Source organism: Solea solea, chromosome 17, assembly GCF_958295425.1.
Source record: "Solea solea chromosome 17, fSolSol10.1, whole genome shotgun sequence".
NCBI classification, from domain to species: Eukaryota; Metazoa; Chordata; class Actinopteri; order Pleuronectiformes; family Soleidae; genus Solea; species Solea solea.
Window position 1 is genome coordinate 170,771 of NC_081150.1, and position 18,058 is coordinate 188,828.

Here is an 18,058-nt window from a genome sequence, read left to right on the forward strand (position 1 = left end):
TGCACTATCAGATCATCTTAAACAGCAAACATAAAACCACACAAATTAAATATAAATATAAAGTTTAGTACCATAGAATAAAAATAAATAACATTTTAATCCACTCACAGAAACTCCTTAACACTACAACTACAATCAATGTGAACATGACAAGGCTGTCAACGTCCTTGTGTGTGTGTGTGTGTGTGTGTGTGTGTGTAACAATCAGCACGGATCTGTGCGTTTGAGTCGTAGTCTGCGCTGAATCCTGCCTGAACAGTGCAATGTTGCGCTCATGTCTCTGCTCTTGAGTGGATCTAATCACACAGCATGCGCGACGTTCTGTGACGGGCCGAGACGTACTGATATACCGCTGTTTGCCGTTGTGTATTGAACCAAAAACCAAATATTGTTGCATCCCTACTGTTAATTCATGTTGCCATTGAGTGTGCAATCATCTTGAGGAATACTGTCTTTTTAAGTAACTAATGAAGTACTCATTAGGGCTGAACAATTAATTACAATCGCAATACAGCCTACTGCAAATTAGGGCTGTAAAGTCCAGGTCGACTGGTCGAATAATCAGTCGATACGTTCTGGTTCGACTCAAATTTTGATAAGTTGACTTTTTGCTGTGTTAATTTCATACAGCCTGTGGTTAATTTGATTTCATCTGGAGGAATGTACCAAGTGCTAATGGGGATGTTCTGCACAAATATCACACAGTTGTCATTTTAAATATGTTTTTTTCCGATGAAAATGAGAATAATTATGTGAAAATGACTTTTCCCTATTATATTGCGAATCGTATCGCAGGCGTAATTCCTGTCAAAATATTCGATATTTATTCAAAATCGTTAAGCCCTAGTACCCATTCATTATTCCTATTCTTTGAGGGGGCTGAAGCAGCACTGTTAGCACTTTCACCTTTGTTCTGTCCTCTCTTGCTTTTCTTCTCCAATCAACATCAACATAGTCACTGCACACACTGGTGCCCCGAGACAGTCGCCTGCCAAGTTCAAGTAAGCACTCGGACAATTATGTGATTAACAGACAGACAGATGTTCCTTACATCAATAGATGGATTCCACAGGTATAGTTAATTGTTATACTTATAGTAGTTATAATAGTAATAGTTAGCAAACGCGATGGGAACATAGTTCTACAGAAGCCAAAAAAGTGAGTGAGTGAGTGAAAAGCTCATGGCTATAGTGTCTGCAGGTGAAAGCAGCTGTCGGGCTCCACAGAGGACGACACACATTTGCACTTACAAGCTGTTGGCTGCACTCGGTAGTTTGTTACCCACACAGGAGGAGAAGGGGAGGACCTGAGCCAGCTAGTATCTGAGAGAACTAATGTTTATGTTTACAGAGGAAAACAAAGAGTTGTCAAAAGTTGGAAGTCTGTTTACTTCACAGAGTGTAGTACAGAGGTGCTCTTGCATGTTTCTAAGACCTCCCATTCCGACAGTGCCCAAGGAGGGGCTGGTCAACCTGGGGAGTGCCTGGTGCCTTTGCCTGCTTTCAATCAACCACCAGCTGCAGGCTGCAATATTGAAGAGTTTTTGTGTCTGGGAGTGTAGCTCTTAGCTCGGTGTGTTCTGTGAGGCCCAGGCTTCATGGCACTGTTACCTGGTTGGTTGGTTGGTTGGTTGGTTGGTTGGTTTGTTTGGTTTCTGTAGGCATTGCCTGGAACAAGATACTGTGCAAAAGTCTTGTGTTGCTCTTTGTCTGTCAAATTCTGTCATTTACATTTTTAAAGTTGATTTTATATATTAACAAGCTGTCAATGAGCTTAACTCATATAACATGTATGTAATGATCAAGCATGTCTTCCTTTTCACATCAGATATTTTTTGATTTCTCTTCCTATCAATACCATAGTAGTACAACTTAAACTTAACTAAAAACGTTTTATTTACATGAGAAACGCACATTACAGAGCTAAATGGTCATTTTTGTATTTGTCTTTGTTGTTTTCACTCTGACCTTGTATAATGAGAGAAAGAGTAAAGAGCAACTAAAGCTCACTACGACTCACGTCTTCATTTATAATTAAGAGTTTAGCTAGTTGTATAGCTGCGGTTGCTACACTGCACTGAGGACAACATAGTGACACTTTAACCTGTAGAAGCTGATTTTTTTCTGAAAATATACATTTTAAAATTCATATTCATATTGTATTTTCTGGATGTGTTCAAATAAAGTGAAAAAAATATACTATATGGTCACTATAGTACAGATAAAACACCAAATCTAAGACAGTATTGTAAGTGTCTCTCTTAGAGTTCTGGCGTCAAGTAAACTTGCAGTAGGTGTTATTTACTAATGCTGTCATAAGCATGATTCATTCATTGATTGATATAAATAGTATTGTCTCAATTTCACAGCACATCTACTGCGAACAAGATTCAAAATGTATAGTCTCCTGTTGGCCTGATGTTTTGGGATGTTTGACATAACTGACTGCAATTGTTTCATGAGTGGAAACTTGAAACTTAAAGACAGCATCTAGCTTGTCTTTAAAGTTTATTTTGGTTGTGACATTAACATGGTGGGAAATCACTTTGATTCAGCGGCTCACAGATTTTGTGATGACTTAAAAAGCCTTTTGTTAAGATGAGCCTCCTGAGTGAAAAGTGCTGTGTGAGGCAGAAAGCCTGTGATTCTCACTGAATCACAATGATTTGTAAAAGATCAATGATGCAGGTTTTGCATTTGCCGGGTCAGTGTGGTGCAGTGGTTAGCAACTGGTGGCATGTGGACTAAAACTGGCGCACCAGCATCAGTATTTGTCCCAGCAGATTAAGATGTCCACCAGTCAGTCTGTCTCACATCAACATCATTAGTTTGTACAACACAGGATTTTGTTTTCTTCACACTCATGCTCCAGTTATCAATGTAGTAAAGGGTACTTTGATTGAACCATCGAAACAACACAACAACATCGCAGAAGGTGTCATTTAATCATTCTATTATTGATGGTTCTGTTACGTGTATTTTAAAATATTCACTATGTAAATGTTTTAACCAATAAATAAAGTTCTCATCGTGGTATTTTAGTATAGCAGTTCATATTTTGAAGAACTGGAGCTTGACTGAAAAAGTTGCACTGCAAATCCCAATGTATGTAACCTGACACTTTTTTGACAAAGCATGGCAAGGTAGGATAAGCTGAGGCTACTCTAACTGTCACACTGGTTGCTCTTGAAAAACGTATCATTGCATCTTTATTGACAGAATCCAGCCATGGGGCTTTATTTCGAGTTGCTGTGGTGGAAAAAGAGAGCCTGTGTGGTGCGTTCAAGGGCTGTCGTAAATGGTAAACCCTTGTCTTAAATAAAATACCTATAAGTATAAAGTATCTATTTATTAAATCTCCAGCCCACATTTTTGTGGCCCCCTGAAAATGGCACTGATGTTTAAAAGGGTACTTTTTTGATAACCTACATCTAAATCAAATGCACACAGTAGGCACATTAGGTGCCTTTTTTCATTGCCTACCACAAAACAGTGATCTGCAGACTGATCCACGAAGACGAGTGAGGATGATTGAAACGTATTATTGTCCTCTGCTGGTTGGATGACTTCTGCAAGCTTGTGGACAGACAGTGTGACACATTACACAATACTGTGGATTACAGAGTGGGTTGTGGAGCTGCACGATCTAATGTGGAGCAAAGTGACCAAGGTGATGAAGATGAAGTCACGGTGGACCCGTAGTGGATTTATAAAGGTAGATGAAATTACAATGTCTTGAAACATGAAAACACTGACAGCTGATTAACCAGGCCAACAGCCTTCATTGTTAAAGAAAATGAAACTTGTCAGTCAGTGTTGTGGTACTCTAATCACGACCACATTAAAAACACACAGAACTGAGCTTTGCTTCTTCAGTAATTGCATCAATGAGCATTTGTTTAGTGGTCTGCATGTGTGTTTGCAGAAGTAATGGTGTAATGTAGTTTCCTTGAACGTATCGTCAGCAGGGGTTTTGATAGTGAACTGTGTGTTTGTGGAAATATCCACATTTCTGAGGGTCCTTGAATGCATCTTATAGTCTCTCCACACTCAACACACTTTGGACCTTCGAGTACTCACAGTAGCTCCCATATGCAGGATTGTTTTAGGTGTATTGTCTTGGAGTAGGCTAGGCTTGCTGGATCGTAAAAACATGCCCAACCCTATAACCCTCTCTCTCACACACACACACACACACACACACACACACACACACACACACACACACACACACACACACACACACATGTCTGTAGCTTCTGGGAGAGTGGGGTGCCTGTCAACAGTCTTCTGCCAATTAGTCCCTTTATTTGTTCAGATTTGACTGGACCAGGACCCAACACTGAGACAATCCACTGCTGCTGTTTTAAAGGATGTTTCTGATCAAAGCTCACTTGGGAGCGTTACTGTTTCCACTGTATTTGATTTTTTTCTGCTTATTTTTCAAGAACAGTTGTTTGAAGATCCCAAACAATCACAATCAGACATTCCAGCGTGAAGATTCTCATGCTGAGAAAAAGAAGGCCATGACATTTTATTGTTTCTTGTTATGTGTAGCCTCTTTGTTTGAATTAACTAGTTCTGTGTGGACCACAACAGCAGCTAATGCATCAGGTGTTGGGCTGATACTTCTACCAAAAGCTCCAGTTCATTATTTATCCACATTTTCGTTGGGCATTAATTGATTTGGACATTCTTAGGTGCATTCACCCTGGCAGAGTGAATAAGCCCATTGATGGGGCATGGCAGGCCCTCTGCCTCCACAGATGAATGTAGGGCTGTGGGTCAGTGCTTTGGCACAGTGAATAACAGCCTCAGCAATGAAAGCTTTGTCTCTATCTGTGTTGGCAGTGCAGTGCAGCCCCAGGCCCTGTTCCACCACCATTGCCTCCAGGGACACCAACAACTAAACTGCCTCCCTCAGAGCCTCCCCCACACATGGGCCAGCTGCAGGGCTGTAACTGCAGTGACGAGGAGAAGAACTATAGTAATGAAAAATGATACCAAACAGAGGCGAGGCGAGCCGTGCCGTGCTGAAACTGAATAGAGTAATGAAATGTAAATACATTTCATTACAAACAGTACATACTTGATCATTTGTTTGGTGAGATTTTAGAGGAAGCTGAGCTTCATTGACTGTCTCTGTTGGAGATGGAAGCTAATCTGTTTTCTAGGAGTAAATGAGCCTCGGCTGCTTTAGCAGAATTGCACTGTGCCTGTGAGTGAGAGTGAGGTTGCCTTGGCCCGCAACCAGCCCTGAGTATAGCTTATGCACATAAGAATAGGAAACAGACACACATGATTGACGTTGAACACCCTACTAACTTTTGATGACATCGATATTAAGATGACATCCTTGAAATCCTTGAAAGATTCAAGTAAATATTCAAAGACAAAAAAGAAAGTAATATTGCACACATGCTTTGTCTGCTATTATTTTATATACTGTAAAAAAAAATATAGAAAGAGATTTAAACAAATGTTATCAATATAAACAAAATCAGATAGAAAAGAATCCTATTACAATACTTTTACGACTGTCGATTTTTTTTCTTCCAAAAATGAAGTTCAAACTAATCTCTGATGACCTGTAATTCATTCAATGAATTCAAACCCCCCCGAGTGCAAGCACCCACCACCGCTCAAATGTAATGTTACATCAAACAGCTTCATTTCTGAAGCACCAGTCAGTGAACTAGATTGGGATTGAGTGTGGCTCTATTATATGGCACACTGAGATGTGGGGTCTGGCGTCTCCATGTTTCCTCCGCGTAGCTGCCGTGAACTTCAGGGAAAGCCCTCGCAAGTGGTCATCCATCATCTACTGGAGGGTCGCGGTGCTGTGCCAATCTCAGCTGACATAGGGCGATAGGCGCAGGGCAGGGCCACACACACACACACACACACACACACAGACTGACGAACTTTCCAGTCTCACATTCATACCTATGGTCAATTTAGATTAGATTAAACAGATTAGAACAGATTAGATTAGATAAATCTCACATTCATGGACAAATGTACCCAATCCTCATGTTTTTGGACTGTGGTAGGAAACCCACGCACACACGGGGAGAACATGCATACCTTGGTCTTCTTGCTGCAAAGACAAGAGTGCTAACCACGACACCAACTGTATGGCCCTACTAGTGGTCATGTGACATCTGGCTCCTGCTGCTCAGTGATCACTGCTGCAGAGTGGAGGACTTCTGCTAATGTGTGGAGTTTAAGTGTGTGTTTCATCGGCTTTTGCAAAGTCATTTACATACTAGATATTGTCAATTTGCACATTGTTAAAATACAAATGACGATACTATTGCAAACAACATATATATCACCCACCTCTACAACCAACGTTTTAAACCTACTTTACTCTACATGGACGTTTGTCAGGTCCGGGTGCTAAAATGCATCTAATGCAAGAGTCAAGCAAAGGTATAATGTAAAGGTTTTGTGGAAACTGTACTGTAATATGTGGTGTTAAGTGTAAGGTTTATCTCCAGTAAGCAAAGACTAAAAAGTAGAAACCACAGTGATGCTTCTCAGTCAGCACACTCTCTTCCCTGTGGAACACATCTTACATGTGTTACTGTATGATGATTTGACTTAACAAGGAGCAGTTTAACGATTGTCACAAACTTCTACATTAAACATCTGGGCTGCAACTGCAAATTACTGTTGTCATGATTGAAAAATCTCTTGAATCTTGTCTTAGCTGTTTTGTCCCTTAAATGCATGAAATGGCGATCGATTTTACCAAAACATCTTCAAATGTCTTGTTTTGTCCTGTGATAATGACTTTGACTCTGCCATATCCCCAAGGGCCCCATCAGAATGCACTTATGTGATGGGAGAGTGCTTCACCTCATGCATTTACACCTGCTATTAACATGCATTTACAAAAGCAGAGGAGATTGGAGACACGTTGGACACTCACAGCATGTCCATTTCTGTTCAATATGGTCACAGTGCGTCTCCAACCACCTCCCCCAGTGCTTTGGCAGATTGAATAACAACCCACCTCAGGTGTATTTACACCTGTACTTAGTGGTCAGGCACTATCCAATCACAGAAACTGCATTTAATGCCAGTACTAAAGGGGCCAAGGTTACATTGAATGTGTGTGTTTAGTGTAACTGTTGTTTTACTAATTAATAGAGATACAGGAGGTTAAACAGGAGGTATAAATGGTTACAGAAATACTAGCAGCCACAGTAACAACATGAAGCACAGGATCACAGAGGTCGATGCAGTTGCACCTTCGCCCTGTTTAAACATGAATAATTGACAAATTCCTCTGACTGTGCAGAAGACATGTACAAAAACTTAGATTGAGTGGATGAATAAAGATTTATGTGTGTAAATAGCCCTGCAGGTCTGTCTTCTTTACTCTAGCTTTAGAAATAAAAGTGAATTCTTGGAATCATCTGTGGAGACTGATCGTTCCGTCCTCACTCACTGAATGTTGGTGTTTCTGCTATTCTTACATTTATAAAAACATCTGTTTTTGAAATGAATTAGACAACCTCAAGATTGTAGTGGCAGTACACCACGCTGTATCAGAGATAGGTTAGATTGTGTGTGAGTGCTTGTTTTCTTTTCTTTTTACTTATCAGATATTTTTCCCCTTTTTTGTTTCAGAAAATGTTCAAGATGAAGGTGACTTGCTGCCACGACTGACGCCCCAGTGCGCTGAACAGAACAAGAAGTCCTGTCTTGGTAACATACGAATGGCCCAGGGAAGCCACCAGATTGACATTCAGGTTTTGCAAGACCTGCGCCAGAAGTTCCCTGAAGTCCCAGAGGGTGTTGTCTCCCAGTGTGTTCTGCAGGTGAGAACAGTGCAACCAAACGATTTAGGCCAAAGGACATTTCTCAACAGATTTTACCGGAATGATGATATTACTAATTAGTATTTCGTCATATTTCGTATTACCTTATACTTTATATAACATTACATTACATGTCATTTAGCAGACGCTTTTATCCAAAGCGACGTATAACGGAATTGAGTACAATCAGCCAGGGGTGGAGTCGAACTTGCGACCATTGGTCGCGACCATTGCGACCATGATGTCTTTCGCACACAGGGTACCGGTCTTAACCACTGAGCCACTGCACCCCAGCATTACATGTATTAAGTATCTACGTATGCCTTACACGTGATACTTATTTCGTGTGCACGTCATAGCTGTTTCATGGGCACAATTTATTGCATTTTTTTACCATGTCATGTCCGGGGCTCTGTAGTTCTCAGTGGTTTACCAGTGACAGCTGAAGCACAGCCGGTGTGCAGTACCATACAACACATCAGCTGTGTTTAAATTCCATGTGTGTTCTCTTACTTCTGTCTCTCTGTGCCACAGAGCGGCCTCACATTTTCTAATGATAATCCGTTTTGGTTCTGGTTCTGTCACACTGTCACTTTTTATTCATATCTGTGTGAGTATTCTGCTCATGTGCACGTGTCATGGTTACAGCTGTGCATCTAGGAAACTCATTTAGTGCATCACTGTCAGAGCCTCTGTTTGTTCTCTCTGAGGTTAGAGGTGGAGCAGATCATGGTTCTGGATGGCCCAGGAAGATGGAGCAGCTACCTTGAGTCAGCTGCCATGAAAAGAACAAAACACAGCTGCATTAATTGCTTAAAATGTGAAATGTTTGAAATGATACCTCTACAAAAATCTGACAGAATCAGAAAAATGGTCTATACCAACCAATTCAAAATTCAGACTCCTTATCTTCAACTTCCCTGTAGTGTTGTAGTACTCGAGATCGGTCTCGGTCTCGACCCCTCAAAGTCTTGGTCTTGTCTTGGTCTCGATACACTGTGGTCTTGGTCTCGACTTGGTCTCGGTTTAGGTGGTCTTGACTACAACACAACTTCCCAGTTCATCTGCAGTCAATGGTTACGTTCCCGTCCATGTTGAGTGAAGTCACATGACCATGTAGGGCTTAAAATGAACGCATGGAGACTAGCAGAAGGAAGACAAAATACAGCACAAACTGGTTCAGACAGAGACCACTTGGCTCGGCTTGACTCCATTACTACAGGAGTGCTGTAGGAGTACCTCTGTGTCTACTACAACTTGACTGAATTCAAGCCACTTAGGACTGTAGTCAGATATGAGTTGAGTACTAGAAATAGGACATTTCTCCCTGTGAGTGACTAGGAAGACCGCTCGATAGCAGATTGAAAATGTTGAAAAAAAAATGTTCTTCACCATGTTGAACCACGCTGAAGTTCACTGAATGAAACCAGTTGAGATGACTTTTGATATGTAGTAAGTAGAAGGTCACAATGCAAATAGTCACCAATACTGAACAATATTCAGGGTGTGGCTTGATATATTGGTATGAACCTTAATAAAACCTCAGGCAGTCTTTGTTTCTCAACATTAAACCTGTCTTTGTTGTAACTGGATATGCCTGAAAATAAGCAGTCTGATTTTTTAAATTGTTGCGGGGTTTTGAAATTTAAGGGATACATGTCACCTGTCAGTTGTCTCCCCAGTCTGCCCTCATGTGTTAATGTCCTCAATGTAGGACTAATGAATATTTGCTCAAATCAGTGTTTCCAGAAAACAGATGTGAATCTTATTCATTAATAATATTTCCTCTCTTTCTCCCTCAGAACAACAATAACTTAGACGCCTGCTGTGAATACTTGTCCCAAGTCAGTCCAGGCTACCTGTACACCGAGGAAGGAAACCTAAGCTTTTCTGACGATCCCAGCTTCACCCGGCTCCAAAATCACATGACCCAGCTGAACCTGGGCCTGCAGTCTCAGAATGTGCACGTGGCCCCAGTTCAGGACGGCCTGAGAATGAACGGCAGCCGGACTCTGGCTCACAGCCAGAGTGACGGGCCCCTCCAGACGAGCCAGGCTCCCAATAGTGACTTCTTTCAACAAGAGCCCCAATCAGCCCCAGTGCAGGTGCCCTCCAGCCTTAATGTATTTGGTGTGATGGAACCCACGCGCAAACCACAGCCTCCACAACACCTTGGACTTTATCCTCTGGGTGTCAAAGGAGCAACTCTGAGTGCCCAGCAGACACCACGCTACAACCCTTTTACAGTGACTCTAGCTCCCAATATCCCGACAGGCCGCAACACCCCCACCTCTTTGCACATACATGGTGGGCCACAGTCGGGCCTCAGCAGTCCACAGGGTAACTCTATCTATATCAGGCCCTACCAGTCCGGTACAAATCGGCAGAACCAGCAACAGGGAAGCAGGGCCCAGTATAGCCCCACGTCCCAGCCTCAGCAGCAGATCTACCAGATCACACACCCCTCCTCCCTGTCCGGCTCCTGGTCCGGCCCTCAGCACGCCTCCTCTTCACATACCTCACAGCACCAGACCCAGGGCCACCAGACCTCTCATGTCTACATGCCCATCAGCTCCCCCACAAATCCACAGGCACCCTCCATTCTTCCCACTGGAAGCCAAGCCTCTTCCTCTGGTGTCTCCTCATGCTCTTCCTCCTCTTCTGTCATGCCCCCCTCCTCTACCATCAGCCAGTACAACATCCAGAACATCTCCACTGGTCCAAGGAAGAATCAGATAGAGATCAAACTTGAATCTCCTCAAAGGAGCAACTCCACAACCACAACAGCTGTGTTGCGGACTAGCAGTGGTCCGCGTTCATCCTCCACCTCCTCCTCCTGTCCCTCCTCTTCGTCCTCCTCCACTGGGGTAGCTACTGTCCCCACTACCCCTCTGTCAATTGGATGCCCAGGCCTGAGCCGCAGCCAGCCGACTGTTGTCATCTCTGCCAGCCCACCTACTGCTGCTATCACTCCCTCTGAGGAGGCTGTCGTGGCCTCAGGCGGCCCCCGCTCTCAGCCCAAGTTTTACATTTCTGCCAATGCCTCCAGTAACTATGGTGGGGGTGGGAACCCTCCAAAACTCTACATCTCAGCCAACACTCCCTTGCAGGGCTCTTCAGGGGCCAGAAACATGGGAGGCCAAGTGAGCATGGGCCCTGCCTACATCCACCACCACCCGCCTAAGTCTCGTGCCTCTGTGGGAGGGGGAGGCACCGCCTCCTCTCCTCGCGTGGTGGTGACCCAGCCCAACACCAAATACACTTTTAAAATCACAGTGTCGCCCAATAAGCCCCCAGCTGTGTCCCCCGGAGTAGTGTCTCCAACATTTGAGCCCAACAACCTCCTCAGCCTTCCTGCAGACCACCACTTTGTGGAGCCAGACCCCCTTCATCTCTCAGACCCACTGTCGCCTCACAGGGACAGGCCGAGTGAGCCTCGCAGACTCAGCATGAGCTCTGATGATGCAGCATACACACAAGGTGAGCAACACGACCATCACTGTGAAACACACTCTCCAGAAACACACTCAGCAGAAACACACTCAGCAGAAACACACTCAGCAGAAACACACTCAGCAGAAACACACTCAGCAGAAACACACTCTCCAGAAACACACTCAGCACTCAGCAGAAAGGTTTGAGGTCAGTTTGTCATGTTGACGTCATGACATGGTGAATCACAAACCCTTTAACACTTGTTCATGTTCATTATGTTTCCAGTGTGTGACATTACAGTTACATGCTTAAGCTAGAGCTGCATGTTATTCAATGAGCACGTTTCAAGGAATTGTCCTTCGTTATATTGCGACGTACGTTGCTATTGAATTATTGGCTGCAGATGAGGATTTCATGGGCAGTGGACCTCTTTGGTTTCTGCTGGACTCTGGGTTGGTTGTTTGCAAATGTCAAGTGCAGTGTTTTAAAGCTCTTACAAAAATAAACAATACTATCTGTTTTTTGTGACCAGCTGTTGGTCTAAATGCTTTTTCCACTGCTTCCTGCCAAGAAAGTCATTTTGTTATAAAAGTATAATTTGTGGTTTTAAAGGACACTTTCCAAAACATTGACTCTAATGTATTTCATGAGCCAAGCTGTGTGTACTCGGTGTCACTAATGTTGAGTCAGTGTGGAAATAATCCACTGTATGTCCATGTCCATGAGGTGTGAGTCAAACGTCTCAGAGCGCACTAGTGTTTCCTTTTTTGGGCTTTTGACTGAATCACATTTAAGTTGCGCTGCAGTGAGTACGACTAAGAGAAGCTTCACAGTGAACGTGCTCACCCTCCGGAGACCACTTTCCTTTTGTTTATCTGTTTATATGTCAAAGTTTTACATGCATTCATTTATTTGTATTGACCATTTAATAAGTGATATCAATTTGAGCATCAATTATTTTCATGAATTATAAAACCAGTTCTTGAAGGACAAGTTCATTTTATTTTCTATTAAAGTGCCAGATCACAGCAGAACTCATTTAACAGAACAGGTCTATACTTTGTCCTTTTTTTAAACACTAAATATGTTATTAATCTTATTTACGTGGCGACATGTGAAATAAGACGTGTGTGTCGTGTGTTTTCCCCTCGGCTCTCTGTATGACCCACAGCACGCACACACACGCACACGCACACACACCAGTGGACAACAGAGAAACACATTAATAAAGCTGTAAACCTCAACAGAGAATCATTATTATTATTATTATTATTATTATTATAATAATTAAGAAGAAATAGACCTGGTCCTGATTGACAAGGAAAAGCCTTTTAGCTCCAAGTCTCACGTTTGATGTTAAATTGGTTTCTTCTTTCACACTTTAAAGCAGAGAAATCACAAGCACATTATCATAATCAATGAAAACAGTAGAGTGTATACTCACTAAAGAAAGGCTGGAAAAGCTGCACTAAAAAAAATACAAATCGGTCAAAATGACAGTAGTTTTTGATAATGGTTCTGGATCTGGACCAAGGTCTGCCTTTCAGTGACCTGGGCTCTCTTATTGCTGCAGGGACGACTGTGATCTCATGTTACCACAGACATGTGTGTCGTTCCCCTGTCTCTCCTTACACTCAGAATTATGCTGAGAACAGTGAGGTGTGGTCCTGAACATGGGTCAGCTGCTAGACCTGTGTCTGTAAGTCCACGAGGTGAAAACTGGAGCTGACAGATTCATAATGACCCATAATTCATTCTAAAGTGTGACTTTATTAACAGCACTGCTAAGGTTATGACGTTCATAACAAACAGCCCTCGCTGAAGCCCCCCCCTCTCCTGGCCATGTGTATTTGTTTTCAATGGAGCTGGTGAACACAAGCCATGGTACCATGTTCATGTCAGTGGAAGAACTGAAGACCATAAAATAACACTGCTGCCTGGATGAGTCTGCAGCCATGATGACAAGACTGGGTTTCCACTAAAACACTGTAGGGGAGGGGACAAAGCCTCCTCTACAACAAGTTACCATAGCAATGACATGGAAGCTGTGGCTCTCTATTTCTTTACAATATTACCTGCTGATGAGGAAATGCCCTCAGAGTGCACAGATGTAAGTTAGGAGTTAGGACTCTTCCCTCATCTAATCACACAGCCGCTGTGAAATAGTAGGAAACTTAATGGGCGATGCCCTCTGAGACGATCAGAGACGATCAGAGATGACGATCAGAGACGATCATAGACATTGATCAGAGACGATCAGAGATGACGATCAGAGATGACGATCAGAGACGATGATCATAGACGATGATCAGAGACGATCAGAGACGATCAGAGATGACGATCAGAGACGATCAGAGACGATCAGAGATGACGATCAGAGACGATCATAGACGATCAGAGACCAAATAGAGACGACGATCAGAGAGGATCATAGACATTGATCAGAGACGATCAGAGATGACGATCAGAGACTATGATCATAGACGATGATCAGAGACGATGATCAGAGATGACGATCATAGACGACGATCAGAGATGACGATCAGAGACGATGATCAGAGACGATCAGAGATGACGATCAGAGACGATCATAGACGGTGATCAGAGATGACGATCAGAGACGACAACCGGAGACAATCAGAGACGACGATCAGAGACAATCGGAGACGATCAGAGATGACGATCAGAGACGACAATCGGAGACAATCAGAGATGACGATCAGAGACGACAATCAGAGATGACAATCATAGACGATGATCAGAGACGATCAGAGATGACGATCAGAGATGACAATCGGAGGCAATCAGAGATGACGATAAGAGACGATCAGAGACGACGATCAGAGACGACGATCAGTGACGACGATCAGAGACGATCAGAAATGATCGAGCGAGGCAGAGAATTCAGAATTCACAGCTGCACCACAAACGACGACGACCTGAGTTTTAGGGTCAGGGATGAGATGTAATGGTTGCGTTTGGTCAAAGTGTAGCTTGCTAGCGTCAGCTTTTCCTCTGCATTGTGTAGTAACACAGTAATTTGAATATGACAGGGTTAATAACTGCAGTGTAGTAATATTGACTTCTTTTTTGACAACTTGTAAAACAAAAGGGAACAGTTATTGACGATACTTTCTCCTTGTTTTGCATTGTCCAGCGTTATTGGTCCACCAGAAGGCACGCATGGAGAGGCTGTGGCATGAGCTGGAACTGAAGAAGAAGAAGCTGGAGAAGCTAAAAGAGGAGGTGAATGAGATGGAGAACGACCTGACCAGGAGACGACTGGAAAGATCCAACTCGGCCTCCCAAATTCCTTCGGTGAGCTTTCCCTCTTTTTTACTGGCACATCAATCGTTTACAAAAGAAAAAGCTCATTGTGCTGTTGCTGTTAACTCTGGAAGTCGAAAGAAAACGGCAACAACCGTTTTTATGGTTATTACTGAGAAACAAATGGAATCTGGGTCACACCACCACTCTGAAACTATGCTGATTACAGGCTCTGTTTATGATTTGGCTGATATCTCTCCACGTCCCCACACTGACGGGGAACACAGTGTCTGTCAGATTCACTTCACTGTCCACACAGCAGCAGCAGTAACAGTAACAGCAGCAGCAGCATAATAAGCAGCAGCAGCAGCAGCAGCAGCATAATAAGCAGCAGCAGCAGCAGCAGCTCCATACTTGTGAAACATGTCTCCTGCTTTTCTTTCATGTTTGTCTTCATTAGCAGCCGTGAGTTGTTTTTAAACGTTCAGATGAAGTTCTCTTGTCTTCTCTTGTCTTCTCTTGTCTTGAGTCACAGACGAAGAGGAGTGAAACAGCTGTGGCAGGTTCATTAGCTGCTGTTGCTAAGTTCAGTAGCTCTTTGGTTTGTGGCGTTCACTGAGGAAAGGGGCGTGGTCACAGTCACTTACACTCATGCTTTTTGTCTTTGTCAGATTGAGGAAATGAAGCAGTTACGATGCAAAAACAGATCATTGCAAATCGACATCGACTGTCTCACCAAAGAAATTGATCTCCTTCAAACTAGAGGTAGGAATCTGTCTCTCTGTCTTTCTGTTTGTCTGTGTGCCTGTCTGTCTCACTGCCTGTCTGTCTCTCTGTGTATATGTGTGTCTGTCTGCCTGTCTGTCTGTGTCATACATGATTGCAGACTGCAGCTGTGACACACGTGTCTTCCTGTTCAACACTCCACTGTTGACAGAGATGGAGCCTCTGGTTATCAATAATATAAACAGAAATAAAATAATAAAAATAATAATAATATAAACAGAAAAATAATAACAATAATAATATAAACAGAAATAAAATAATATAAACAGAAATAAAATAATAATATATAAACAGAAATAAAATAATAATATAAACAGAAAAAATAATAATAATAACAATAATATAAACAGAAATAAAATAATATAAACAGAAAAAATAATAATAATAACAATAATAATATAAAAAGAAATAAAATAATAATAATATAAACAGAAAAATAATAAAAATAATAACAATAATATAAACAGAAATAAAATAATAATAATATAAACAGAAATAAAATAACAAAAATATAAACAGAAATAAAATAACAATAATATAAACAGAAATAAAATAATAATAATATAAACAGAAATAAAATAATAATATATTAACAGAAATAAAATAATAATATAAACAGAAAAAATAATAATAATAACAATAATAATATAAACAGAAATAAAATAATAATATAAACAGAAATAAAATAATAATATAAACAGAAAAAATAATAATAATAACAATAATAATATAAACAGAAATACAATAATAATAATATAAACAGGAATAAAATAATAATATAAACAGAAATAAAATAATAATAACAATAATATAAACAGAAATAAAATAATAATATAAACAGAAATAAAATAATAATAATAATAATAATATAAACAAATAAAATAATAATATAAACAGAAATAAAATAATAATAATATAAACAGAAATAAAATAATAATAATATAAACAGAAATAATAATAACAATAATAATATAAACAGAAATAAAATAATAATAATAATAATATAAACAAATAAAATAATAATATAAACAGAAATAAAATAATAATAATATAAACAGAAATAATAATAATAATAATAATAACAATAATAATATAAACAGAAATAAAATAATAATAATATAAACAGAAATAAAATAATAATAATAATATAAACAGAAATAAAATAATAATAATATAAACAAATAAAATAATAATATAAACAGAAATAAAATAATAATAATAATAATAATAATAATATAAACAGAAATAAAATAATAATAATAATAATAATAATAATATAAACAGAAATAAAATAATAATAATTATATAAACATCACAATAATAATCAACAATGTCCTGCCATGAATAAAATCAGTGTGTGTGTCTGTGTCTCTGCAACAACGCGCCCCGTTACTGGAGCTTGATCAATAATTTGGTCAAACATCTTTTGTTCGAGCCCCAAAGTAAAAATGTAAAAATTAAAACACACACATAAATGTGTGGCTGTTATATAATCCACACTAAAATATTTCAAAACAAAAGACATGGTTCAAATATCCAGTTCAAACATTAATACATAAATAAATAAATAACTTCAACTGAACCTATTTCACATGTTCATCAGCGTATATAAATATATACACATCCAAGCTCTAATATTGTGATATAGAATAATATCTAATATCAGCTCAAGCCTCATATGAGGAGAACATTTAGAGCCACTCACATTTAACAGATTACAGCAGTGGGCGGCGGCTCAGGAGCTGATGAACATCTGTGATAGAAGATATGCTGCACATAGATGCTGGAGGAGGAAGAGGAGGAGGAGGAGGAGACTTGTTATGATGTGCTATTATTGCTTCATGCTATAACAGTGGACAGTTGATGAACACTGTAACTTCATGGATGATTTATTCAGTCACATTATGGTGGAGCTGTAAATAATCTGTGTTTCCTGTGTTCTACAGGACCACACTTTAATCCTAGTGTAATCCATAATTTCTATGACAACATTGGATTCCTCGGTCCTGTCCCACCCAAACCTAAAGGTACTTCATCTGTTGGTAAGTGTGATCATATTATGGATCCTCAGCTGACATCAGACGACCTGAGACCATCTCTGCACACTCACACTGACACGTTTACAATCTATCGATCATAAAAAAACACTTTAACAACTTAATAGAATATAGAATATATCATATATCGTATAGAATATGGAATATATCATATAGAATACATCATATAGAATATGGAATATAGAATATGGAATATAGAATATAGAATATAGAATATAGAATATGGAATATATAATATGGAATATATCATATTGAATATAGACTATAGAATATGGAATATAGAATATGGAATCTATAATATAGAATATAGAATATTGAATATATCATATAGAATATATATAGAATATAGAATATTGAATATGGAATATAGAATATGGAATATATAATATAGAATATGGAATATATCATATTGAATATAGAATATGGAATCTATAATATAGAATATAGAATATGGAATATATCATATAGAATATATCATATATAATATAGAATATGGAATATATCATATATAATATAGAATATTGAATATATCATATAGAATATGGAATATATCATATAGAATATGGAATATATCATATAGAATATAGAATATATCATTTATAATATAGAATATGGAATATAGAATATAGCATATGGAATATATCATATATCATATGGAATATAGAATATAGAATATATAATA

At 39.8% G+C, this 18,058-nt stretch overlaps 1 protein-coding gene across 2 annotated transcripts in view; it reads left to right on the forward strand.

The window, feature by feature from the left end:
- The window catches only part of tab2 (TGF-beta activated kinase 1 (MAP3K7) binding protein 2), a 45,333-nt gene that overhangs the window by 25,270 nt on the left and 2,005 nt on the right, over window positions 1-18,058 (forward strand). Inside the window, exons 2-6 of one of the 2 annotated variants that reach the window (XM_058613879.1) lie at window positions 7,641-7,831; window positions 9,634-11,311; window positions 14,424-14,584; window positions 15,205-15,298; window positions 17,266-17,346. In XM_058613879.1, coding sequence (XP_058469862.1) covers window positions 7,730-7,831; window positions 9,634-11,311; window positions 14,424-14,584; window positions 15,205-15,298; window positions 17,266-17,346 — 2,116 coding nt within the window. In that variant the 5' untranslated portion in view covers window positions 7,641-7,729. Of the gene's footprint in view, window positions 1-7,640; window positions 7,832-9,633; window positions 11,312-14,423; window positions 14,585-15,204; window positions 15,299-17,265; window positions 17,362-18,058 lie in introns of both variants that reach the window. The other variant, XM_058613878.1, reaches the window with a different exon arrangement.